This window comes from Schizophyllum commune (assembly GCF_000143185.2).
Source record: "Schizophyllum commune H4-8 unplaced genomic scaffold SCHCOscaffold_1, whole genome shotgun sequence".
In the NCBI taxonomy this organism is placed as follows: Eukaryota; Fungi; Basidiomycota; class Agaricomycetes; order Agaricales; family Schizophyllaceae; genus Schizophyllum; species Schizophyllum commune.
This window is the reverse complement of record NW_026089538.1, coordinates 1666978-1691564: the sequence shown is the minus strand read 5'-3', so window position 1 is coordinate 1691564 and position 24587 is coordinate 1666978. Positions and strand designations below refer to the sequence as shown.

Here is a 24587-nt window from a genome sequence, read left to right as displayed (position 1 = left end):
GTCACTTGCCTCCTTCCGCATCTTTTGTCGAGTGGATGTTGTTTCCAGCTCTTATACTTCCGCCAGGTCTATACCGCCTCAGAAGTACAATGACCTCCAGCCACCATTCCGACGCGCGGACCTCCCGGCTGTGGCAAGTGGCCACACCGCCTCGTGTGACATAGACAAAGACGCGATCCTCCTCATGAATCGATGCGCCTCCCACGGATACCGCAGCCCTCTTTCAGCCCCATCTTATCAGCTGTCGGATGCCGAAAGGGAATCCTGCCTCGTTGCACCTTTGTCACCGTGCATCCCGCGACATACACACGACATGCGCCCTGCGATTCTGGTCTATGTCGTGACACTTGTCACGCTGGTCGGCGCGTGTGCTGGTCATAAACAAGAATGCGAGGCGCTTATAAGGGCCCGAGCTGATGGGTTGTTCCTTTCATCTGAACACCCATCTTGAACATACCAGCCATCCTTTTCAGCACGTCTAACCAGCCCGAACGAACTATGCAGTCCTACATCAGCGTCTCTTCTGGCTCCCCTGGTCTCATCTCCCTCCCGCTGACCCCCAACCCCACTGCAAACATCAGAGCAGAGCAGAGCTTGGGTAAGATGCGTCCTTACGAGCTATATGGGACACAGTGCTCACTTGTGGCCTGCAGGTCTCCGTTTGCTGAACGCACCCTGGCGCGCGAGGAATGCTTTCCAGACACCGCCACCTTCCCCACCTATTCGTTCGCAGGCCCCCAGCCCCTCCCGCTCACCCAAGCGCTCTCGCGAGGTCGAAGACAGCGAGAGCGAAGACGTTGAAAACCCACCCACCCCCTCCAAGCGCGCCCGCAGCGACGACGGCGATGGTGAGTGCCACATCTATGTGGCACGTCGAGAGCTCGTATGCTGACGGTCTATGCGTAGTCGTCCCCGTGCGCATCGAGCGCGTGCCCACTCATGAGCTACCAAACAACAACCGACCGACGAATGGCCTCCCGACAAACGTGACCGAGCTTCAAACCCTCCTGCGCTTCGCCTACGCGGAGAACGCGACCCTCAAGGCCACCAACCTCATCCTTGCGGAGAGGACCGTGAAGACGACGAGCGACCTCGACAGCGCGGAGAGACGCGCCGCGGCCGCCGAGGCTGCTCGCGCGCAAGTCGCCCGCCAGTTGCAGGAGGCCCAAGAAGAGTTGCAGGACGCGGAAGAAGCGTTAGAGGAGGAGACAGAGCGCGCTGATGACGCTAAGGAAGACGCAAAGCTGTCCGAGATCGAGGCCAACCAAGCTTGGAATATGGCGGAAGACCTCGAACGCAGGCTGGATATGGCGAAGAGCCAGCTGGAGGACGCGCAGCTCGAAGTTGAAAACATGAGGCACGAACTGAAGGATATGGAGGAGTGGCAGGAGGACACGCAGTGGGAGGCGGATGAGAGGTGGAACGCACTGCGCGATCTGGACGAGACCCGTGCGCGTCTCAACGAGACTCGCGCCCGCCTGACCGAGGCGGAGGCAGCGAAGGAAGAGCTCCAGGAACTGGTGGAAAGCCTCCTGGAGGGATGGGCCGACGAGTACGTTTCGCGCCACTGTCTCTGTGATGACCGCTACGATACCTTGCAAGAGAGGCTGGCGGCGGCGCAGAAGGATGTTGCCGAGCTGAGGGCGGAGCGCGCCGCGCTCGGGATCCGCACGGCTCGCGACATGGCGATCTCCGCGCTGCTGTGCTGAAGTCTTCATCTCCCTGCTCAAATCCCTCCTCTCTGTTCGTCTCGCTACCATCTGTTACCATAGATTACCGTTTCTCTATCACATTTCTCGTCTTCATCTAATCCTCACATCTATTCTCGATTTCTCTCTGGTCTCTTCACTTGCATACCTTATATACTCACTTATAATCTTCCCTGCTTATCTCACGGACACTTGGAAGTTCTGCACATTTCTTGCATTGCGTAGTATACAATGGTCATTACTTTACACGTTTGTTCCCAAAGGATCTTCTAGAATGCGACGCCCGATGCTTAAAGCTCTTGCGCTTAACGCCCCCTCGTCCCTACTTGCCGATCAGAGACTCGACCGCATCCATGGAAAGCGCTAAGGGGATGACAGCGTCAGCGGAATGTCCCTGTTCGTGTGTTGATAGCGACTTACACTTCGGCCGCTCGATGGGCAGCCCGAGGGCGCGCGCCCACACGATCTGCGTCAGGCAGCCAAGGGCTAGAACAGAATGTCAGCATCGTCCATAGATTCACGCTTATGGGACCACATACCGCGCGACACGCCGAAGATGACGGTGTAGTACTGCGAGGAGGATACATTCAATGAACAAGTCGAGAACATTTGTGGCACAGGGTGGCATACCTTGAACTCCTTCAGCCCATAGTGGTAGAGCACGCAGCCAGACGTGGCGTCGACGTTCGGGTAGGGGTTCTTCGTCTGGATGACGATGGTTAGGTCCGGAATTTGTTGAACGGTAGAGAAGACGACGAACCTTGCCATGCTCCTTCAAGACATCCGGCGCGACCTCATACGTCTATGGAAATACGTTAGTGCGAGCGATGTTGGGGAGTACACCTCGACACCCACCTTCTTAACGAGCGAGATGGTCGGACTCTTGAGCAGGTCCGGCCTGGCGTCGCAGAATTCTTGGAGTGCAACGAAGCGGGGATCCGGTGCGCGTAGCACACCGTGGCCATACCTAGAATACATGCCGTCAGCTTAAGTCGATGATCATGCATGAACTAAGTTTACCCTGGCACAACTTGCCCACTCTTCAGCGTCTTCCAGAGGTAGGCCTTGATGTCCTCGTGCGAGACCTCATGCCCACTGCCGAGCTCCTTCTGCATCGCCAGCTGCCAGCGAAGGACCTCCTGGTTTGCGAGACCATGGAGTGGACCGGCGAGAGCGAACAGCGCAGCGGAGTAGGAAAGGAAGGGGTCGGAGAGTGTTGAGCCAACGAGGTCTGAAGAGGTAAATGAGCATGGAACGTCGACGCTGTAGGCCATAGAAGGGGAATGCAGGAAAGTCTAGGGTAATATGAATACTCACGCGACGTGTGCGCTGACGCATTGCCTCCCTCATGGTCCCCATGTAAGGCGATATACAGCCTCAGGTACTCCGTCAAGTCCTTGTTGTCCCCGAAGCCTAGCATCTGGGTGTAGTTCCCAACAAGATCCATGTCCTTATTGAGCGGTGGAAGCGCCGTGCCTGGGTGGTAGATGTTGTGATATATACGCGCAGCGAGGGCAGGCAGGCGGGCGATGAGGGTGAGGGCGTCCTCGAGGGCATAGTGCCAGTACTCAGTCTTCTTGATGCCGCGCTCATAGGCGGACTGGAAGGCGGAATCATGGTTGAGGGCGGCGACGCCGATGCCAAGCTGGGTCATGGGGTGAAGGGTAGGTGGTAGCCTGACGTTGGGGTGAGCATAGTTGAGGAGGTGAGGGAAGAAAGTGGGGGCTTACGAGTCGATGAGACGCGTAATAGTGGTCGGCAGCTCGCCCTTCTCCGCGAGTTCGCGGGATAGGTCGCGCGATTGCTCCGGAGTAGGGACTTGACCGGTCATCAGGAGCCACAGCATACTCTCGGCAGTCATCTCCTTTCCACCTGGGGCTGGCGGGAGTACCTTCTGGCACTCGGGTATTGTCCTGCCGTGGAAGCGTATACCCTGGGAAGGAGCTTGAGAATAGGAAGGATTGCGGGAGTAGGACGAAGCGGACCTCGTTAGGGTCGAGGACGGAGGCTTCCCAGAGTATGGACTTGAGGCCTCGCATGCCCCCGATGAGGTTCTCTACCTACAGACCAACGCGTCAGGTATGAAGCAGTGAACGGAGATCACGCGCACCTTGACATCGCCCAGGACAGCTTGACCATGTTCTGCTTTCTGAGAGGGGCTGAGGAACGGTCGAGTGTCACTTGCGATGGGTACTGACCAGCTTCTTCAGTCTCTCTTGCTTGACGGGGACGACCTCCTCCAGTACTTGGCGAAGCGTTGCCTGCAAGCTCGGAGATGAGGATAGCGCGCCAGTGACGCGCTAGAAGCTCACCTGGGACGACGCCTGCCTTGCGAACGGAACACGAAGCGTAGAGAGTCTGCGGGACAACATGAGAGCAGGAGGAGAGCCGGGTTCTGCGCGTACTCACGCACGAACTCGCGCATCCTAAATACTTGGGAGGTCATCTGCCCACCCCGCACACGAACGCGGGGAACCGTCGGCACACCGGGGTCGGCATCAGATCCAAACCGGAGACCGGACCACGTGCTATCACGGCAAGTGCCGTGCGGAGATATCGGACCGCATGCCGCGTGGAGTCACGTGTGTGGCTGCCACGATTCCAGTCTCGCCGCCGTCGTCGAGCTCAGCACGTCTGTCTCCTCCTCCCGCCATCATGGCCTCCGCCACGGTCCTTGCCCCGGTCGCCTACTTATTCATTATAATTGGAGGTCTCTATGCCTTTAGTCACTTCTACCGCAATCGCGCTGCACGTAAGTTTGACTGCCAACCGAGTGACACTCCAATTGACGCGCTTTTGCCTCCCCCAGGCAAAGTCCCCGACCCGTACTTCCCGCCTCACAAGGAACGGAATGTGTACATGACCCTTGTCCGCATGACCGATCCGCCAGCGCCAGACTCGCTACTCAAAGCTGCACTCGTTCGTCGCGCAGTGCAGGACGTGCAACGCATCGTTCGCCTTCGCGAGGACAAGCCCGCGCTCAGCGTTCTCCTTCAGAAGGGGTCTATTGGGGACGATCTCTGGAGCAGCTTTCAGGCAGCGGAGAAGGAGGTCGAGGTCGAAATTGCTGAGGTCGTTGGCGAGGCAAACTCCTTTGTCGAGGGCTGGGGCCAGTTCATCTTCCAGTCGGCAAGCGAGATATACGCAAACGAGAAGATACGTGCTACTTTTGAGAAAATACATGAAGCAAGGACCGATCTCGGTGTGTCGCTATCTCTTCGGTTCCCTCTTCCATCTCTGACGACAATTACAGAGCAAAAGTATGCCCGCAAGGCAAAATTCCAGCCCGTCCCCATCGTATTGCGCGCCAACACACCGGCACCAAACGCCCCTGGCACACCGAACGCCAAGACTGCTCAACTCCCTCCTGCATCCCCTCAACTTACCCCCGCCAAAGCCTTGAACGGCATTGCCCCCGGCCTGCGCCCTCCTACTCCCTCCACTCCAGCATCCGCATCAGGCTACGTATCGAGCGACGCCGAAAGCGCCACGTCGACTGCACGATCTGTGCGTGCTTCCGCCTAGGTATCGTCTATACATACTTACCCTTCTTTAGTCTGGTAAAAAGGGCAAGAAGCGGAAGTAGTGGTCGGCTGTAGTCTACCAGTAGTGCACTGGTGGTCTACGAGCTGTGAACTATGGCGCGTGTGGCCAGTATTTATTTCCTGTACATCCTCAGATGATCATGGCTTTCGGGTACGATTTTCTCGTGGTGAACACGTTGGAGGGTTTTGGCGAGCATTCTCCTTCTACTTCCTCTCTAAGTGCCATGTAAGTCAAAATGAGTATCCGCATTGCTTCAGTCCCAATAACCGGTATACGGTATGCGCAACTTCAGAATAAGTACGCCACTCTTCTTGAGTCTAAGCTAGCGCTGATACAGCAATAGGTCCGGTCAACAACAAAACACAACCTCTCGTGCAGATCGTCGGCAGATCCTCGTGAATCCCAGGAAAGCATTCCGAGTAGCAGCAAGCACTGCTACGAGCATGCATTCTGACTCTGGCTGTGCGGCCGGAACACATATGATAACCTCGCTATCCTCGGAAACCATTCTCTCTCTGATGAAACGCAGTATACTACAAGCCTCGCCTCCAACATGCGTCGACATTGCTGCAAGGCCGTGAACTTGAGAGTTGATGCAAACTTGGGCCTGTGGGACATGGACTTCTGACCTCGATGGACTTTGGCGCACGCCGCAAGGCGTATACTAGGTCGTGCGGCAGTGCAGCATTCCTGCAAAGTGGCCTATGACCGCATCGAGCATGCCGTTGTCGTCGGCCCTCAGCGCTCAGCGTCTGGTCGAAACGACGGGTATTTCGACCGTTACCTCGGTATCTTCGCTGGACGGCGCCGCCGGTTGGCGCATGCAACTTCGCTTGGCTTCACAGGCTTTCACAGCGAATCCATCTGGGTTCCCTCGGGATCAGCGTATAAAAGCACGGGTGTGCAGGTCGGTGGTCCCCAGTACTCACTCGACCTTCGACTCTCCAGTACTATCCCTTGTCCCCCTTCACCCCTCCTCCACCTCCACAATGAAGTTCGCCCTCTTCGCCTCGACCCTCTCCGCCGCCATCGCCGCCGTTGCTGCCGCTGACTCGCCGACGTGCGACAACGGCGGAAATTGCTACGCCGCGGTGCACGGCTGGGGCGGCTACATCCAGTACGAGCCGTACCAGGGCAACCTCATGGAGGCGTGCCGCGGCGACGACAATGCCATCAACGGCGAGCAGGGCACTGGCAATCTCTTCGGCAACAAGGCGTGCGTCGCGGTCGCTGTCAGCAGTGGCGATATCGGGGTGTGTGATTTTGACCATCGTTCGCTACTTGCCTGACGCTGATGATTTTTGCAGCCCAGCACCGTCCAAGGTCTCGGGAGCTGCGACAACCAGAACCTGAACTGCTTGTGGGCGCAGCCCAGCCTCGACTACAACGTGAGCCCTCATTCTTCGGGCTCTCATCCCATCTCGCTCACACACACCCTTCCATAGATCTACGCCGGCATTGTCGGTGACTGCGCGTGGCAGCCCGAAGGCTGCCCCATCACCCAGCAGAACTTCATCGACTTCATCTACAGCGCGTTGAGCGACATTGGATCGGCGGACTGGCCCAGGTGCGTTCCCTTACCCACTTCGGCCAATCACCATGTACTCATGAACGCACAGCAGCACTGACACCCTGATCTCCAACGGCTGGCAGCCGCTCCTCGGCCTGACCAACTCCACCGACACCATCTCTTACAACAACCTGAACCTCTACCTCCACGGGTCGAAGACCATCGCTTGAGTCTCGGGCTTGGGGTCGGATAGATGTCAGTCATGTCGCACGGTCTGAATGACGGGGTAGTGACGCCCTTATGACCTTGGGTAGCACGATCCTTAACATCAGTGGACTCTGGACTTCGGTGAACTGTTTATTTACTTGAGGGCGCACTTTATGATACCAGTTGGCTTTGCTTCTATGAACCAATCGTGTCTTTTCAAGTTGAGTGGTGGCGATTGCCCCTCATGCGCTCGAGGAACCTCAGCTATCCAGCCCGATGAGCACAACGGTGACGGCTTGATCAAGCGAGAAAGTAGGCATGACCGTTGTATCCGAAGGGTTCGATGTTACTCACCGCGGATTATGATACCTTGCAACGGTAGCGCTCAAAAGGCGACGAGCCCGCTCTATTGAAAGAGGTCGAGCCTACGTCTCGTTTGTTCTCGTCTAATCATGTTCGAAAGTCACGCACGCCCACACGGGGAAAGGGGAGACAAGAAATGCACTTCTACTAAGGAAATATTAGACTATGGTACAAGTTGATATGCGTAAATAGGTAGTACATTGTTCCTACTGAGTCAGAAAGCCCTATATAGCACCATAGAAAGCGAAGGGAAGGCATGATAACACAACAAGTGCTCGTCGTCGAAGTCGTGTCCAGGATCGCCACCTCCTGATCCGTCGAATACTTTATCGTCTCCAATCTTCCCGTGCATCCATCACCCCATATATACGTCCTTCCTCAACCAATATATACTTCCACCTACTGCTCTGTCGGCCGCTTGCTCCCGGGTCCTGGCGTCTGCACCCTGGTAGGCGTGCGTGTTGACCGTACGCGACCAGTGTTCTGCCTGTTCAGCCTCGGTCGCCCATCTCCCGGCACTTCTTCCGGCACATCGAAGACGACGCCAGGGCGCGCAGGCCTGCGCATCCTCCGCTGCTGTTCCTCCTCCTTGGTGCGCCACTGCTCCGTTGCCAATACTGGGTCACGCAGGGACGGCGGCTGAATCGGCGTGGAGCTATGAAGAGAGGCCGTGGGGGAACCGACAGTATTGGGCTGAAGAAGACAGTGTCAGCAAGGATACCCCCAAGGAAGGAGTAATAACACTCACTGCCGTGCCATCCGCTGCTTCGTGCGAGGCCGCAGAGATCGTGCGGAATCGCTTCGGATTGAACAAGCGGAAGGACGTAGGCATCTTGGGACTCTTCACTGGCTGCGTCGTACCCGAGATGGGGACCTGCACGCTGATGGGCGGCGGCGGCTGGGCTCGCGTTGACGGCGCGACTGGGACACGTTGCAAGATCCGCTTCGAGTCGCTCGGTGCGTCACGGCTGGCAGCAGCAGCAACGGCAGCACTCCGCTCCCTCTCCTTCGTCGCTGTAGTTGGGTGCCAGAACTGGTGAGCGGCGCTGGACGTGGAGGCAGGTTGCGGCTGCGATGATGATTGCTCCTGCAGCTTGTTGAAGAAGTTGCGCAGACCATGCCGCCCCTTCGTGTCTTGTTGCGCTTGATGCTGCTGCTGTGCGGTTGTGGGTTCGACGAACGCAGCCATCGAGCCTCGGGAAGGTGAGCGCCTGAGCGAAGACGGCGTTTGAAGTGACTCCTCTGAGGCCTTGGGGCGGAGTCTGTGTTCTGGGGCGTGTTGACCAGTCGCGCGGCCGTACGTGGCATAGGCCGGGTAGCCGTTCGCCCGAGTGTCAGTAGGCGGGGGAACAGCACTGCTGGTCGATTGCGATCGTCCTGTCCTCTCTGGCCGGTGTGATGCATGCGAAGGGGTTGAGGGCGGCGGGTAGGCGCCGCGAGAGGCAGACACAGGCGTAGGTAACGATAGCGTCGGATGATGTCTGGATGAGGATGTATGAGATGGGGGAGCCTGCGCGACACCGTTCGGCTGTGTGCGACTATACTCCGAGGGTCGCATTTGCTCGGTGGGTTTGGCAGGTGGTTCTGGAGCGCGAGAATGAGTGCTAGCGGTCTGAGAATACGGCGCTGCCGGAGGATACACCGGATGTTCTTGAACTCGTCGAGACTGCGGCGGTTGGGCGCCAGCAGAAGGGTAGTCCGACGAAGCCTGCTTCGCCACGCGAGGTTGAGATGTCTCGGAAGGCTTGTAGATTACATTGGGTTGGGCCGTTGTGGATGGTTCGGGGTATGATGATGATTGGTTGTAAGAGCGGTAAAGTTCAGTTGCAGGGTATGCGGAAGAGGCGGGAGGCTGCTGGGCTCGTGAAGGGGGTCGTTGCGGTGGATCGCGCGCCAGCGCACGGCTTGTGGTGAATTTCGTTGGGCTGGGTGATTTGGCTCTCTCCAGGAGAGGCTCTACGGCGGTTGGAGGGCGATGAGAGGCTTCGGGGGAATGTCGCCGCTGAGGAGGAGAAGGGGGAGGCGACTGACGGCCCATGCGGGAAGGCATGGCACGCGACGAAGGCTCAGAAAACAAGAGGGAGTTCTGCGCGCGATCTTGACCAGGTGCAACGGAAGCACTACGACCCATGGAAGCATGAGGCGCTGGCTCGGCTTGCCGTGCCCGATTCTGGTCTTGCTGAGGTGGAGAGACCTTTGCGCGCGCAGGCGGGGGCGGCGACAGAATCTCGGCAAGCTTGGGATGGTTGATTGTAGTGCGTACCGAAGGCGACGACCACTTGGGCGGCGATTCCTTTGGCGCCTGACGGAAGCCAGCGGCTGTCCCAGACCTCGGCGGAGGTTCGAACCTGGGTTGTTGGCGAAAGCCTGCCGCAGTCGCCGTCCTCTGAGGAGGCTCCATGTAGGCAGCATCGGACCTGGACTGCCGTCTCGTCGACCAGGAGACATCAGGAAGGTGGCTGTCGTAGCTTTGTGAGCGCCTTCTGGTCGCGGTTACCTCGGGAGCGACGCTGGTGATCGGGGCTGGCCGAGCAGTCGGTGGCTGGGCGTCAGCAGGCTGATGGTAAGCTGGGAATGCCACCCTGTCCTGCGCAGAGGCACTTGCGGCCATGGGCGGCGCCATCTGCGAATAAACAGAGTTCCAGCTACGCGAAGGGGCAAGAGACTCAGGCGTAGCCAACGAGTAGCCACTCGTGTTATGTTGACTCGAGCTTTGCTGTGCCTGGAGGACTGGCGCAGGAGCTTGCGACACGGTGGTAAACCCGACACCTGTATCTCTAACCCTCTCCCGGGAATTGGACGTCGCAGGTGCGGCACGACGGGGCGGACTCGGCTCAGGCGGCTCGGGCATTGGCGGTACGGGGACGGGCGGTTCCATCGGAGGCGTTTCGAAGGGAGGTACTGTCGGCGACTCGTCCTCGCCGAAAGGTGGCGGCGGCAACCGCGGGACAGGAGGCGGTACTGGTAGCGCAGGAGACCCCGCTGTGTCCGAGAAATGAACAGGAGACCCGTGTACAGCGTCGAAAGAGCGTTCTCCATGCGTACGCGGCTGTAAGGCGGTGAACCACGCAGGACCATTGTCTTGGGCTGGTGGAGGAGGAGGAGGTGCGGGTTGAGGTGCAGTCCGCCCCTTGTCCGGCTCGGGGCGCCTATGTCTACCAGAGTCGTCCGCAAACGCAACACGTTCAGTCCCATTCTTGACATATCCCGACGCAGGCTGCGACTGAGAAAGGGACTGTGCTGACGATGTTTGCTGCTCACGCCGCTTACGCTCTTTGAGAGAGAGGCCACGAGGAGATTCCTTGAATTGCTGTCAGCACGTAGGTGAAAGTGGCATTTGAGCTATACGTACCTTCCGTTCCTCATTGTCCGAGGTGCTGGCGGTCCGTGTGCGCATGGGAAGGCCATAGGTATGGTTCAGCGCTGTCAATGGCGGTTTCGACACTGACTCCGCAGAGCTATGGTTCTCCCTCAACGACCGATGATTCGAGCTCTCCGCGTGCACTGGTGGCTTTGGTGTCTGACTCGTCTTTCGTGCCATCTCGCCTGCTGATGCCGTCGTTCTGCTCTCGCGCAACGCGCTAGAGCCCCACGTTGCTTGCGAGGCAGGGTCAGCAATTGATGCCTCATCATACGCGATAACTGTTGACTGGTCCTGGGGCGGCGCGTGCGAAAAGATGTTGAAGGATGGTGCCACGGCGCGGGGCGTGGGCAAGTGCAATGTCTCTCGCGACATGCCTGCTGCCGGCATTTGGGGTGGAGCGAGACCATGGGAAGGGGGAGACGGCTGGGCATCCAGGACAGGTACAGGTGCCATGGGTGGTGCAGGCGCATATCCGCTGGGATACGCAGCAACAGGCGGGGTGTCAACGGCAGCATCGCGACTATCCGAAGGCGAGTGCTTGACTTCACGACTTCTTGGAGATGGATTCGCAGGGGAAAACTTGCCGCGAATAGACGGAGCGTGGTTGGACGATAGATGCTCCGCGGATGGGAAGTGCGAATGCTGCGAGGCTGAACGCGTCTGCATAATAGGCACATAGGCACGCTGCGGGCTGTTGTCCTTGTACGCAGGATAGGGCGGCGATGGCTTGATCCTAGCGGGCGACGCTTCCGCCGGACTACTGCCCTTGTGCCCCTTGGAGTCCGAGGAGGGTGTGAACTCCTGCGCCTGTTCAAAGCGTGTCTTAGGCACTGTGGAAGTCCCGCGATAGGGAGAAGTACGGACCTTGTCATGGGTGCCGTTAACGCCATTGAGTTGGTATGCCGCCGCGGGAGGTGCCGCGTCGGCGTTCGAGTATGGGATCTCGCGGTGATGGCTACGAGACGGTGGCCTCATTGGCGGCGCGCCTTCTGCGGCTGAAGACGGGATTTCCCGGTGGTGGCTGCGGGATGGTGGCCTAACTGAGGGCGCGCGCCGTTTCTATGGACAGCATTTCAGCGGGCCTTGAACATCATGACCAGGATCCCACTTACAGGCCGTTCTCGCCTCATCTGATCGGTGTCCGAACTGGACTGTGCCGTCAACTCATGGTTAACAGGCAGGGATGATGACCGGAGATGAGATCGACTGGTTGTTGCTTGTGCGTCGCTGGGTTGGTGAGCGACTGGAGGCGCCCTGGAGGTAGATGCGCCGTAGGTCTGTCGATCCTTCGAGGGAGTCAGTGCCTTGTGAGCGCAAGTAACGATGCACGCACCGCCTGAGCATACGAGGGTCCTTCATCTGCGGTATGCCGTCTCAGCTGAGAAGCTACGCGACGCTTTCGCGCCGAGCTATCTGAGCTGTCGCCCTCGTCCTTGCCATTGACGAGTTTGGCCATGAGGAAGGCAGGATTAGGCGCTTCCCTCAGTTCGGGAGCCTTCTGTCGTTCCTCTCGTTCGCGAGCCCGTGTCCTGTCTCGAGTTACAGACGCAGCGACAGGAGGTGCTGCTGGCGGTGCAGCAGCCAAACGGGCGCGCTCCCGCTCCTGCTCCTTGGCACGATGTCGTTCTGCACGACGAGCTTCGCGCTCCTTCGCCTTCTCGCGATCCCGCCGCTCCCTTTCGCGTTCGCGCTCTCGTTCTGCGCGTTGTCGTTCCTTCTCCAGAGTACGTTCCCTCATCCTCTCCTTCTCGCGCTCCAACTTCTCCCGTTCGAGTCGCTCGCGCTCCCTGCGTTCGCGATCCTGTCTTTCCATCTCCTCCTGGCGCTCCCGCTCAAGCCGCTGTCGCGTCAAGCGCTCCTGCTGCTCACGTTCCTCGCGCTCGATCCTCTCCTGCTCCGCGCGCCTCTCCTGTTCCGCACGCTTGCGCTCCTCCTCCCGCTCCAGCCGCTCTCTTTCAGCGCGCTTGCGCTCCTCGCGGTCCCGCCGCCTCTTCTCCCGATCCAACCGCTCCTTCTCCTCCTGCTGCCGCTGCACTTCCTGCAGACGGTGCCGCTCCTCGCGGTCCCGGCGCCGTACCTCTTTCTCCCGATAGCGATCCTCCTCTTTATCTCTGGCACGCTCCCGATCATCGTGTGCTTCGCGGGGTTCCTCAACATGACGTCGAGCGCGGCGCTCCCGGTCGTCGCGGGTGCTGGTGGTCTTCCCGAGAGCTGCGGCAGGGACCTCGAAGATGGAAGGGGCTTTCGTGCGGATGGGTTTGACGGGGATGGGGAGTTCTTCGCGGCGGCGCTCGAGGATGCTCTGCGCGTCATATGTCTTCGGCGCGCGGGAGCGCGAGTCGCCCGGGTACGTTCCGTTGAGGTGGGCGTTGCCATTGGGTGGTGCGATACCGTTAGTGTACGCCGTTCGCTCAGGGTAGGACGTGGTCGTGGTGGGTTGCTCCGGCGGGGGACGCGATGCGCGGCTCGAACTGCGAAGTTTGTCTGCATGTTGGCGCTCGCGAGAAGGCGAGTCGGGCCTGTCGGTTCGGTGCAGCGGCTGGGAAGCAGGGACACCTCGGACAGAGGGAGCTCTGGCGGTGCGCCTGAGCTCTGGCTGGGCAGAGGCAGAGCGATGGTGCTTGGCTGACGGGGCGGGGGGCGGTGGGTCGTGCGATTTGTTGCGCTGGAAAAAGCTCTTCATTCAGGTGGGGGAAGAGGATGAGGGCAGCCTGTGGGGGCGCCGGTGGTGGTACAGCCCGAAGAAAATTCGGTGGGCACGATGTGGGGGTTGGACATGAGGCAAGGGCGGTCCTCGAGTCAATAGCTCCGACCACGCCGGTTAAGGCAGTCTCAATCAATGAAAACTGATGCCTTCTTGTCGACCTTTTCGAGGGGGGCGAGGGCAGCGTATGTGCAGAAAGGACCGAAGTTCAGTACGTATTTGTGTTCGGAGGGTGGTCGGAAGACTCAAGGTCGGCTATCTACAGGCATCGATCTACCCTGCCACATGCCTTCCATAAAGCCGCGCCACCCGCCGTGTTCAACATGAGGCAGCGACAGAGCTCACTTGGAACAAGAGGTGTCGTCGCGGTGTCGTATTGGAAGGTCATACATGAGTCACCACCACATGAAAGCCGGTCGCCGGATGAAGGGACAACATCAACGCGAGATCGCCTTGCGCGGTGCAACAGGTATTTCGAGCATGACTTCATTGGTATCTACTACAAGAAAAGAGGGCAAGTAATTGTACGCCCAGAGGCCAGATGATGAAGTCTATGAAGACGCAAAGAGCAGTAGCGCATCATCGCGTTGGCGCATGGGCACAAGCCGAGGGAACTCGTCCGCTGCACGAATCCAAGACGAAGACATGCAACGGCTGTAGAGTCCCCCAGTTCGATCTTACACGATTTTGACTCATTACCGACAGTAGACAGCGGAAAGGCTGGTGAGGACGACGAGCGTCCTCCTGTCGAGACAATTTAAGGATCGTGTACTTGTGAACAAAAGACGTGGAAGGAAACTGTGTATATCTGAAGGACGTTAGGACGATCCAGACGCGCGTATAAGACAGGTGGACGTACAGAAACCAGCTTGAGGACTTGCGGCATGCTTGAGAAGTACGTGAGCGCTCAGAGCAGTTAGACGCGGTCCCCACACGAGGAGACAAGCGAGACCACGATGTTGAGCCAACTGCAGGGTTCAGGCGATGCTAAGATGATACGAAAGCCGACTATACATGAGTATTGCGAAGTAGAGAACAATGAACGAGGCACGTCGACCAAAATTGATTGCTTTTATAGTGAATTTGCGGGTGTTAGGCCCGGAAGGCTACGGCATGTTAGAAACACAAAAGGGTGAGGCACCGCGTCACCGAGTGGAAGACAGAATTTGTAAGAATAATCCTTGTTCTGGCCCCTCCGAACGCCGCGCGCCGGCATCATCGTCACTTGCTGTTGACCACGACCACGACGCACTCAGAACACTTCTGATTGCTCGATTCTACCCGCCCACCGCCGATCTACGCGGACGGACGACGAGATCATCATTACATGGACGTTCTCGACGAGAAGACCAACGGCGCACCACCTATGGATGTCGACAACGATATCGTCTCTGTTCGGGATGGTACGCACTGGGATGCTTCTGCATCTGCCTCAGATCTGACAGTCCGCGCCACAGAGGTCGCTTTCGCCGCGAAACACCTTCCTGATCTCGGACAAGATGTCAAGGACTTCAAGGCCTATCATTGGCCACTCAAGAACTGGAAGAAGCTGGACAAGAAGATAACCAGCGAGGAGTTCGAGTGCGGCGGCCATAGCTGGTGCGTGTCGCCGCGTCATACGCGCGCGCCTATACTCACGCACCGCGTACACCTGCAGGCGCATACTCCTCTTTCCCTTCGGTAACTCCAATGCGCCACCAAACGACACCGTCTCTGTTTATCTCGACTATGCTGAGCCGAAGAAGGCGCCCGAAGGCTGGCACGCCTGCGCACAGTTCGCGCTCGTCATCTCCAATATTCACGATCCGACGATCTACACCGTCAGCCGTACGTCACAATATCTGGCGCATGTATGGCGCATGGGCTCACAGATGCATAGACGCGCACCATCGATTCATCGCTGAGGAGTGCGACTGGGGATTCACCCGCTTCAGCGAGCTGCGCAAACTCTTCAATGTGCAAGAAGGCCATTCCCGACCCATTATTGAGGAGGAATCTGCGATGGTCAGCGTCTTCGTACGCGTTCTAGAAGATCCGACTGGGGTGCTATGGCACAATTTTGTGAAGTGCGTGCACAGCATCATCTTATCGGACGCGTACTGACTGAAGTGAAGCTACGACTCCAAGAAGGAGACGGGCTTTGTCGGCCTGAAGAACCAGGGTGCAACATGCTACATGAACTCCCTCCTTCAGTCATTATATTGTACCAACTACTTCAGAAAGGTACGTTACGCGTCGGACTTGCATCGTGGCGTTTATTGATAGCCACCAGGCTGTGTACCAAATTCCCACAGAGGAAGATCACCCGACCGAAAGCGTCGCCCTGGCATTACAAAGAGTGTTCTACCACCTACAAACGTCCGATCAACCAGTCGGTAGGGTTGAATTCCTCTTGATTCGACGAGTTCTCATATCCCTGTCCAGGTACGACGGAATTGACGAAGTCATTCGGCTGGAAGTCGTTAGACTCCTTCCTACAACACGATGTCCAGGAGTTCAATCGAGTACTTCAGGACAAGCTCGAGTCCAAGATGAAGGTACGGAATATATCATTTGTACGTCTTATCTCCATGTTGACATCTTGGCAGGGCACCAAAGCGGAAGGCGCCATCGCGAAGCTCTTCACCGGGAAGATGAAGAGCTTCATCAAGTGCGTGAACGTAGACTACGAATCCTCACGGACGGAAGATTTCAACGGTAGGCCTTTCTGGCATTTTCATCAAATCGTGCTGAGCCCCCTTAAGATCTCCAGCTCAACGTCAAGGGTATGAAGAACTTGTACGAGTCCTTCAAGGATTACATTCAAGTCGAGACTCTGGATGGCGAGAACAAATACCAGGCTGAGGGCTACGGCTTGCAAGACGCCAAGAAGGGCATCACTTTCCTCTCCTTCCCTCCTGTACTCCACCTTCAGCTGAAGCGCTTTGAGTATGACATTCAGCGCGACGCTATGGTCAAGATCAACGATCGCCATGAATTTCCCTTCGAGATCGACCTCGCGCCGTTCTTAGACGAGAGCGCAGACAAGTCACAATCTTGGGTCTACTCCCTCTGCGGCGTCCTGGTGCACTCTGGCGATCTTCACGGCGGCCACTACTTCGCGCTCATCAAGCCTGACAAGCACACCCGCTGGCTGAAATTCGATGACGACCGTGTCACGCCTGTCACCGACAAGGAGGTGCTTGAAGAAAACTACGGCGGCGAGGTCATGAACGGCACAACGCCCGCCATGCAGCGCAACCAGGTGCGCACCATGAAGCGTTTCACGAACGCGTACATGTTGGTGTACATCCGCCAAGCCGTCGTGGACGAGATTCTCGCTCCTTTCACGGAGGAAGACACGCCCGCCCACCTCAGTACGTCCAAGCGTGCGTTCGTGGGATTCTCGATGCTGAGACTGGCTTTCAAGAGCGCAGATTGGATGAGGAGCGTATGCAGATTGAGGCGAAGAAACGCGAACGGGAAGAACAACATCTCTATCTGACGGCCAAGGTCATTACGGATGACACGTTCGCGAAGCACGAGGGCTTTGACCTGGCGACCTTCGACGACAAGAACTGGCCGCCATCGGATCTGCCCACTTTCCGGGTCCTGAAGCAGGAAACGTACGCGACGTTCAAAGAACGTGTCGCGAAGCACTTCGGGTACCCGGTAGACCGCATACGACTATGGGTCCTCGTCAACCGGCAGAACAAGACCGTTCGCCCAGACGCCATCATCCCCGACAACGAGCCTGCATGGAGTAAGCCGTCTACCTTCTCGTCCTCGAACGCTTCTGATCACCACTCCAGCGGTCGAAATTATCCGCAACCAGCTGGCTGCGCGGACAACAGACCTCCGGCTGTACCTCGACGTCCTCCCCGACCCTCCCAAGGTGAGTCGTGGAGGGACTCATGGTCTTGCCCATTTGCTCAGTTGGCACCATCATCAGCCCGAACCGGCGCCACAAACGACCATCATGATCTTCCTCAAGCACTTCGACACGTCGCGGCAAACGTTGTACGGTGCCGGGAAGGCCCACATGTTGCGCACGGCGAAGGTAGCGGACCTTGTCCCCATTATCAACGAGCGGATGCGCTGGCAACCCGGCACGCCGCTCAAGCTATACGAGGAGATCAAGCCGGGGATGATCGAGCTCATGAAGCCGCGGTCGACGTTCACGCAGAGCGAGATCCAGGACGGCGACGTCATCTGCTTCCAGGTGGACATTCCTGACAATGAGTGCGTATTGGACGCGCGGGGAAGTATGAACGCGGAGCTAACATTTCGCCTGAGTAGGATCCGCGATCTGGAGAGCCAGGGGCTGTATTCCAACCCGATGCAGTACTATGACTTCTTGCAAAACCGCGTGATGATCATCTTCAGGCCCAAGTACGAGGAGCCTGACCATGACCATCCGGAGTTCCACCTCGTCTTCAGCAAGAAGCAGAACTACGATGTGGTATGTCGCTCATCGAATTCGATGAAGCTTTGCGCTTGCTAATCTGGGGGTACAGATGTCGCAGAAGGTCGGCGAGCATTTGCGCCATGACCCCATCAAGCTCCGCTTCACCACCACCCATCCTTCAAACGGCTCGCCGAAAGCCATCTTGAAGCGCTCCCTGAACCAGAGCATCAGCGAGATCATGCAGCCCTCCTACGTCTCCTCCACAACCACCGTCATCCTCTACGAGAAGCTGGACGTCTCCATCGTCGAGCTCGAGACGAAGCGAAGTCTCAAGATCATCTGGACCGGCATACACAACAAGGAGGAGGCGTCCTTCCCCTTCCTGCTGCCAAAGACGAGCGCGGTGCACGAGCTTGCAGAGCATCTGGCGAAGCAGGTCACGCTGACGCCGACCGGGACGGGCAAAATCCGCATCTTCGAGATCTCGAAGGACTACAAGACGCAACGGGAGTTCACTGGGTCGGAGATGATTGGGAACATCCCGGATCCGGTCGAGTTGTATGCGGAGGAGATCCCGAGGGACGAGCTCGAGGCGAGCGAGGACGACAAGGTCATTGGCGTCTTCCACTTCTCGAAGGACTTGTCACGGACACATGGCGTGCCGTTCCGGTTTGTGGTCAAGCGGGTGAGTCGGATTACTTAGGTCCAGCGCGAACGGTAGGCTGACCGGGATCGTTGCAGGGCGAGAAGTTCGCGGATACCAAGAAGCGCTTGCAAGCACGAATAGGTGTCCCGGATAAGGAGTTCGCCAAGTACCGCTTCGCGCTCATCCAAGCATCGACGTTCAAGCAACCATCATATATCGAGGATGGTGAGCTCTTACACCTCCCTACCGTTCTCTGCCCGGCTGACAATCGCCCACTCACAGACGACACGATCTACGACCACCAGTTCGCACCAGAAGACGTGCTCGGCTTGGACCACGTCGACAAGACCGGGCGCGCGCGAGCAGGCATGGCGGAGAAGGCGATTGTGATCAAGGGCTGAAGGGAAGACGTTGGTCGCCGTTGTTGTTGTACACTACTGCATTGCTTCGATATGTGTTCTGCCACCATTGTTATATTCCACTTCGATTCTCGGACTCGGCACTACTGGGCGCGACATCGGGGACGAGCGTTACGACTCGTTACAGCGTTGATTGCACAAGCATCGGACGATCTCCTCGGCTATGGCCGTCTCTTCATTGCGCCAGTGTCGCCAGGAATAGCGCAGTTCCGTTCGTTGGCCCTGAATCGCAGCTAGAAGTGTAGACGGAAGCAAACAAACAAACATGCGTCAACATTGGTGTCATCGCGAATTGCCGGTGATTCTGCATCCGCGTCGCGCGAGCGGAGCGACGGGCGCGATGCACCGTTCCTTGTCCTTGTCCTTGCTTCGATCCATACGCCGCTATCCCTGCGCTTCCTCACTCACGATAATCCTTCTGTCGCAGAGAGCATCGCAAATGTATCCTGCGCATACACGTTTTCTTCTCCCGGCCGGTAAGAAGAAGAAAAGTCCGTATTGCTGTTGACTACAGCAGTGGTTGTGAGACCCTTCCCGTATGTCTTTCACATGCGAGCCTGGCCATCTCGAAAAGTACAAAAGCCGGCCTGCGTTCGGTCGATTCGCTATCCTTTTTCCCCTCTCCTCCAACTCGCCTCTTCTCTAGTACGTCTTCTTCCTTCACCTTCACTCGCGACACCCAATGTTCGTGACGCCGGGAACAGTGGGATCTCGACTTCTGTCGAGTACCTGTCAGCCTAGGCAGCGCTGGTTGTCTGGCATTGGGATCGCGGGTGAGCTTCGGTATCCCTTCAGACTGCGTGGGTCAGCGACGTCTGCGGGGTCCGATGGCATTTTTTTCATCCCCTACCCATTCCGTGCCCTATCCATCCCTCCTCCCCCGACGCCATATCCGTTCGGCGTTGGGGAGGATCATAGTCGTCATGTCGTCGGCGCCCCGATTCGGCGAACATATAGTACGTCCTTGCACAATTCATGCCTGTGGCACGCATCTAACACGTATTTGGCAGGCTTCCGGTGGCTCAGGTGTGTTTCGGTGAGTAGCTCGTCCTCTCTGGTCATTACTGGCGCTGACTATTCGTTCTTCCGGTCTCGCTTTCTTCGCCTTCCGCCCTTCGCTTCGATGCCTACACTCTCGTTGGAGCGGATACGCCATTATCTCGGGCTCGACTGTAGATACCTGGCGTCACACTCAGTCTATACTCCTTTGTGCTATCTCGAGCTCTATTGAAACAACTGCGCCTCCGCACTTTGCTGCTCTCTGATTCCTTGCCTGACGTTCTGCGGTGCGGACTCCGCTACAGTTTGGGACACTATCAACACGAGCGCATCACTACTCCTGGTTGGTCGACCCCTGTGTGTCACTTAGTCGTGAAGAGCAATATTGGCAGAGAAGACCGAGAGCCCCGTCTTGTGTTCTTCGCCTCTCGCATCGACCTGTTATCGTTCGCCGCCTTCGAATCGCCTGCCATTCTCGCCTTCCCTTTCGTCTGTATACTCCCACCGCTACACAATGTCGCGCGTCAAGACCCTACGTGAACTGTCCGAAAACTCGGTCATCATTGCACGCCTGGTAAATGAAGAGGTCGCGGCGGACTACAAGTATCGCGGTACCTTCTACACACGGTCTTCTCCTCTTCAGTTCGTTGCGGCAGACAGACGGGCGCACATAATCGAGAAGGCATCGGTTCTCTGGAAAAGCGGGGCCGCGCAAGCGATTGAGGATGGTCGCAAAGCGTTGGAGACCACAATCGAGAGGGTCGTCGAGGCGTCTCCGAACCTTATGACCCTTCCTGTGTGCGTGCGCAAGGTATGTACCTTGCAAGGCTATAGAAGCTCGGTCTCGCTCACAGTTATCTCAGGTACTCGTCGATGTGTTCAGCTCAGAGAAAGTCGCGTCGATTAGGGCTCCGTATATAATTTCCGGGGCCCCTGTATGTTAGTAAGTGTAAGAAATTGCTGCTGTATGTTAGTAAGTATGGTGTTTGAAACTTTTCGTAAGGAACTGTTAGATACAGCGTTAGGAATGCATTTCTTACATGTTAATAATGTATGTTGAAGTTTAAAAAGCAACGGGCAGTCTTGATGATGAATTTCATTGAACTTCACATTATATACCGCGTCAAATTCCTCTATCCTCTGGTCTACCTGCCATTTACAGTTGTTGACAATGCCCGATTCACATCGCAGCCTAGGTTGGCCTTCCCGAGTTCTCGCTGTTCTCAAGTCAGGCTATCCACGAAAGCGGCATCGACATCGCTAACTCGTCCGAGTGTCTCTTGTTCGAGGATGGCGAGAAATTGGCTCGCTAAAGAGAGGTTAAGACGGAGACAAGAACATGATGAGAGGTGATGCTAGTCCAGAAATCATGGAATGAGGCGCAATGGAGGAGGGGGCGTGAGGGAGAAGGGGGCACGAGGAAGGAGGGGGGCGTGAGGGACGAGGGGGGAGGAGGCGCGAGGGAGGCGGGGCAGCACGAAGTTGAACAGTCACACTCGTGACAGGTCCGTCACTGACGTCGGATGGGCCCTCTCGGCAAACGCCGACCTGATATCTGTCCTTGCCGTTGCAGTCGGTTGGGCTCATCTGGAGGCTTAGGTGAACGCTGAGGACAGACCTCTTGAAAATGGAGATTACTTACATTTCCAAACATGCCGTTTCATTCCCCCGCTGTAAGTAACCGTTAATAACATGTTAATAACAGTGTTTACAAACAGCTGTTTCAAACACACCCATTTTCTACGGAGCCCTAGCGTCGATGGAGGCGAGGACCCATTACCCCTACTCTCACGCGCTCACCAATACTGCTGCGACTCTATACGCCCTCATTGCTATCGTCCACGCGGATCTCAACGGCGCAGATGCCCTGGACCGTTGGGTTCACCGCGATATCGCGCCTCTTCTGGAGGACGTCGCAAGTATCCCGCATATTCGGTGAGCTGGCTCGCACCTGACCAATGACTACTAGCTGTCTGATCCATGTATCCAGGAGAGAGATTTTGCTCTCGATGGACCCTACGCATGGCGTCCTCGCCGTCTCTATCGCCCAACCTGACGGAGAGTCCAAGACGACGCTTGACGGAGATGGCGGCGCATCCTGTAAGTGTAGATCATCATTGCCTGATGGATAGTCCCCTGACTCGCGTTGTTCAAGCCACCACGAAGCGCCAGCCCCTCAAGGATCTCGCTTCGCAACCCCTGTAAGACCAGAGATCGTGTATTCTCCGGCAGAATATTGGCGCCGATTCGCAGTCCGAGCACACGCTGCAGCCGTACGAGGCCTTTGGCTCAGCCGGTCTCTAACGGTAGTCGTTACTGACGGCGGCAGATAAGCACCGGCCTGTCCGGCATCGACTCGAAGTAGTTTGACCTCGTTAATCGCGGGCCATATGTAGAAAATATGTTGCGGCCGTCTCTTCGCTATCCTGTGTACAAATATCATACGTTGAAGTTTATCTACCTATTCGTGCGCCTTCGCGGCATATTCCCGTTACATATGTGCAGCGAACAACCTCGATTGTCGGCCCCAGCCCGAGTCTACTTGCGGTTCACCGCACGCGCTCTCCTTAACGCTCTTGAAGCACTTCTTACGATGCAAGAGAAAGTGGTACACATTCTGCTACTTTGAAAAGGAGCAACGACAGCTACATACATGCAACGTTCGTGCGTCGAGCCGTTGGCGACACAACGTATGGGTGGTCGTAGGCGCGCATCATGTGGCCGCTGTCCGCTGGACCCACAATCAGTAACACAATCCAAACATGATCGCTTTGTACGCCGGCTCCTCTGTACGCTCGGCTTCATCTCCTCTATGGCTCTACCTCAAGGTATTGTGTAATTCGCTGTGTATGATTCCTCGCACAAGTACATCCAATGCGATATGGTAGTGTGTACAGTGTGATAGATGGCAGTGATGTGATGCGCGCGTACGATGATAGTCTGGACGAAGCTGCGAGACAAGAGAACGTGGGGGCGTCGGTAGAATTAAGTGGAAGGGGGTATATGCTCAGATAACCTCTAGCGCCATAAGCAAGTCGCGGTTGAGAAGCGAAGCCGCCAACTTATTATCCGTGCTCAGCAGCGCTTCAAACTGCGTCAAGCCGCTGTCGTACGTGATGCCATTGGCCCTAATCCTCAGGATCTGGCGAAGGTGTTCCCGCGGATAGTCTGTGGACTAGGTTTGAGGACAGCGAGAGAAGTATACATGAGGGCGCTCACGAAGTTCCGCTGGCTGAGCGTCTTGCGATATGAATGGCGACAAGAAGTCCAGTGCCACCGTGATCAGGGGCCCAAAGATGGCGAGAACATGCTGGCGGATGTCCTCGATAGAGTGCTGGTACGAGGCGCGTCCGATTACGCCGTCGAGGTTCTTGTATGCGTCGTTGAGATCCTCCGCCACGCCGACAGCGCAAGCAATGCGAGATCGCAGGGCCTTGCACATCAGCAGATCGAGCGCAACCTACGAACAGATGAGGATCAATGGAAATCAGGAAGTATGTGGAGGCTCACCTGCACTGCCTCAGGCGTCAAAGAAATGACTGCTTCTTGGACGAAATCGTGCAGAGCGGCGGTGAGGACATATTGCAGCAAGTTGTGACCAATGCGTGAGTCAGCTTCGTCGCCGTATCCGGTGAATATGCCCTTTGCGAAGAACGAGACGGCCGCCTGAGGAAGAGCATCGGAAAGGGCATCGCCAATGGCATTGGATGCCGCCTCGCCGACGACACCTAAGCATAATTGATAAGCTTGGGGGAGACATCAACGAGCTGAGTCACGTACGAAGTGCTTCAGCTTCGGGAGACTCGTCGAGACAAGGTTTGCCTTTGCCGTGCCTCCCGCTGGTCATCGACCTGAGTTTCTTGCGAGGACGGTCGGCACGTCTCTTGGGCTGCGTGGTGTGGCGTTGACCACCATCGGAGTCGTTGCCGGAGACGGGATCGACGTCAACGTCGGCGACGGGGAAAGCGCCGCTGTCTTCCTCGTGGTCCTCCTCTCGGGCTCTCTTGGACCCAAGCAATGTCGGTGGAGCGGGCGTCAGACCACTAGCAAGGCGCTCGATGTCGTCATCTTCGATGTGGATCTCCGCTGCGCGCTTTGAGGACGCGGAACGGCAGCAACCAGCAGTGACGGGCGCAGAAACAGACGCAGATGAAGGAGGGAAGAGCCTGTGCATAAACTGCATAGGCGATGATTCGACGGGAAGGCGATCCTTGAGGAGCGTAACTGAGATCTCGCCGGCAGATTCCGTCGAGCACTCATGCTTGCGTTCCTCGCTGAGGATGGGTGAGCAAGTGTGAAGTCGAGGCTATCACGTCGGACTTACAAGCGAATGCAGGCTCGCACAGCAAAGCCAATCAGCGGTCTCATAATGTCGACGATCAGAGCAAGAGCCTTTGCAGTATCGTCGCTTGTCGAGTCCAATGAACCAGTGATTGCCTGTATGATGCCGACGGCGCTGTCCTTGGTCGACAGACGAAGGACTCTGGCAACAGCCCGCAATGTACGTTGGGACATCAGAGCACGGAGCACGGCCTAAGAACAAAGGTAAGGGCACTGCAGAAGCTAACTCTGGACCGACACGTACGTCCATAATATGGGGCGCGCTGCGACAAACATCGGGATATGCCTTGACCAAGAGCGTGCCGACGACAAAGGCGATCAAGTTCTTTCCGCGTCTCTGTGCCAACGCGAAACCCGCCGCTGAACCACCGAGCACACCGGGCTCAAACACA

The 24587-nt window shown here is 57.1% G+C and overlaps 9 protein-coding genes across 9 annotated transcripts; 6 read left to right on the top strand and 3 right to left on the bottom strand.

Annotated features, from left to right (window-relative positions):
* The first annotated feature begins 55 nt into the window (after positions 1-55).
* On the top strand, positions 56-1930 carry SCHCODRAFT_02742766 (uncharacterized protein). The gene is made up of 3 exons (XM_003035178.2): positions 56-598; positions 654-848; positions 907-1930. Exons 1-3 carry the CDS (start codon positions 499-501, stop codon positions 1707-1709), a joined length of 1098 nt encoding a protein of 365 aa, XP_003035224.1. The 5' UTR covers positions 56-498; the 3' UTR covers positions 1710-1930.
* On the bottom strand, positions 1892-4100 carry SCHCODRAFT_02605913 (citrate synthase-like protein). The gene is made up of 13 exons (XM_003035990.2): positions 4022-4100; positions 3908-3970; positions 3820-3858; positions 3695-3769; positions 3440-3642; positions 3027-3385; positions 2730-2940; positions 2565-2676; positions 2470-2511; positions 2340-2414; positions 2249-2279; positions 2130-2195; positions 1892-2072 (listed from the first exon to the last, which is right to left on the bottom strand). Exons 1-13 carry the CDS (start codon positions 4079-4081, stop codon positions 2032-2034), a joined length of 1377 nt encoding a protein of 458 aa, XP_003036036.1. The 5' UTR covers positions 4082-4100; the 3' UTR covers positions 1892-2031.
* A 232-nt stretch (positions 4101-4332) lies between these two features.
* On the top strand, positions 4333-5451 carry SCHCODRAFT_02605911 (uncharacterized protein). The gene is made up of 4 exons (XM_003035179.2): positions 4333-4461; positions 4519-4911; positions 4963-5216; positions 5266-5451. Exons 1-4 carry the CDS (start codon positions 4365-4367, stop codon positions 5293-5295), a joined length of 774 nt encoding a protein of 257 aa, XP_003035225.1. The 5' UTR covers positions 4333-4364; the 3' UTR covers positions 5296-5451.
* Positions 5452-6244: 793 nt separating this feature from the next.
* SCHCODRAFT_01146142 (uncharacterized protein) lies at positions 6245-6995 on the top strand (the record flags this gene model as incomplete). Its single annotated transcript, XM_003035180.1, has 4 exons — positions 6245-6508; positions 6563-6643; positions 6701-6822; positions 6875-6995. 4 exons carry the CDS (start codon positions 6245-6247, stop codon positions 6993-6995), a joined length of 588 nt encoding a protein of 195 aa, XP_003035226.1.
* A 462-nt stretch (positions 6996-7457) lies between these two features.
* On the bottom strand, positions 7458-13382 carry SCHCODRAFT_02709054 (uncharacterized protein; the record flags this gene model as incomplete). The annotated part of the gene is made up of 6 exons (XM_050347029.1): positions 7458-8028; positions 8084-10636; positions 10688-11506; positions 11564-11758; positions 11812-11985; positions 12033-13382. 6 exons carry the CDS (start codon positions 13380-13382, stop codon positions 7735-7737), a joined length of 5385 nt encoding a protein of 1794 aa, XP_050202826.1. The 3' UTR covers positions 7458-7734.
* A 1184-nt stretch (positions 13383-14566) lies between these two features.
* SCHCODRAFT_02605902 (cysteine proteinase) lies at positions 14567-18938 on the top strand. Its single transcript, XM_050344190.1, has 16 exons — positions 14567-14806; positions 14861-15002; positions 15061-15230; positions 15283-15469; positions 15518-15626; positions 15676-15778; positions 15828-15940; positions 15992-16100; positions 16148-16759; positions 16813-17145; positions 17195-17277; positions 17335-17624; positions 17682-17844; positions 17900-18475; positions 18532-18661; positions 18719-18938. Exons 1-16 carry the CDS (start codon positions 14731-14733, stop codon positions 18835-18837), a joined length of 3315 nt encoding a protein of 1104 aa, XP_050202825.1. The 5' UTR covers positions 14567-14730; the 3' UTR covers positions 18838-18938.
* Positions 18939-19948: 1010 nt separating this feature from the next.
* On the top strand, positions 19949-20844 carry SCHCODRAFT_02674447 (uncharacterized protein; the record flags this gene model as incomplete). The annotated part of the gene is made up of 3 exons (XM_003035182.2): positions 19949-20665; positions 20718-20797; positions 20829-20844. Exons 1-3 carry the CDS (start codon positions 20369-20371, stop codon positions 20842-20844), a joined length of 393 nt encoding a protein of 130 aa, XP_003035228.1. The 5' UTR covers positions 19949-20368.
* Positions 20845-21730: 886 nt separating this feature from the next.
* On the top strand, positions 21731-22385 carry SCHCODRAFT_02605897 (uncharacterized protein). The gene is made up of 2 exons (XM_050344189.1): positions 21731-21954; positions 22010-22385. Exons 1-2 carry the CDS (start codon positions 21813-21815, stop codon positions 22057-22059), a joined length of 192 nt encoding a protein of 63 aa, XP_050202824.1. The 5' UTR covers positions 21731-21812; the 3' UTR covers positions 22060-22385.
* A 476-nt stretch (positions 22386-22861) lies between these two features.
* SCHCODRAFT_02484961 (uncharacterized protein) lies at positions 22862-23296 on the bottom strand (the record flags this gene model as incomplete). Its single annotated transcript, XM_003035992.2, has 2 exons — positions 22862-23022; positions 23074-23296. 2 exons carry the CDS (start codon positions 23294-23296, stop codon positions 22862-22864), a joined length of 384 nt encoding a protein of 127 aa, XP_003036038.1.
* Positions 23297-24587: the final 1291 nt, after the last annotated feature.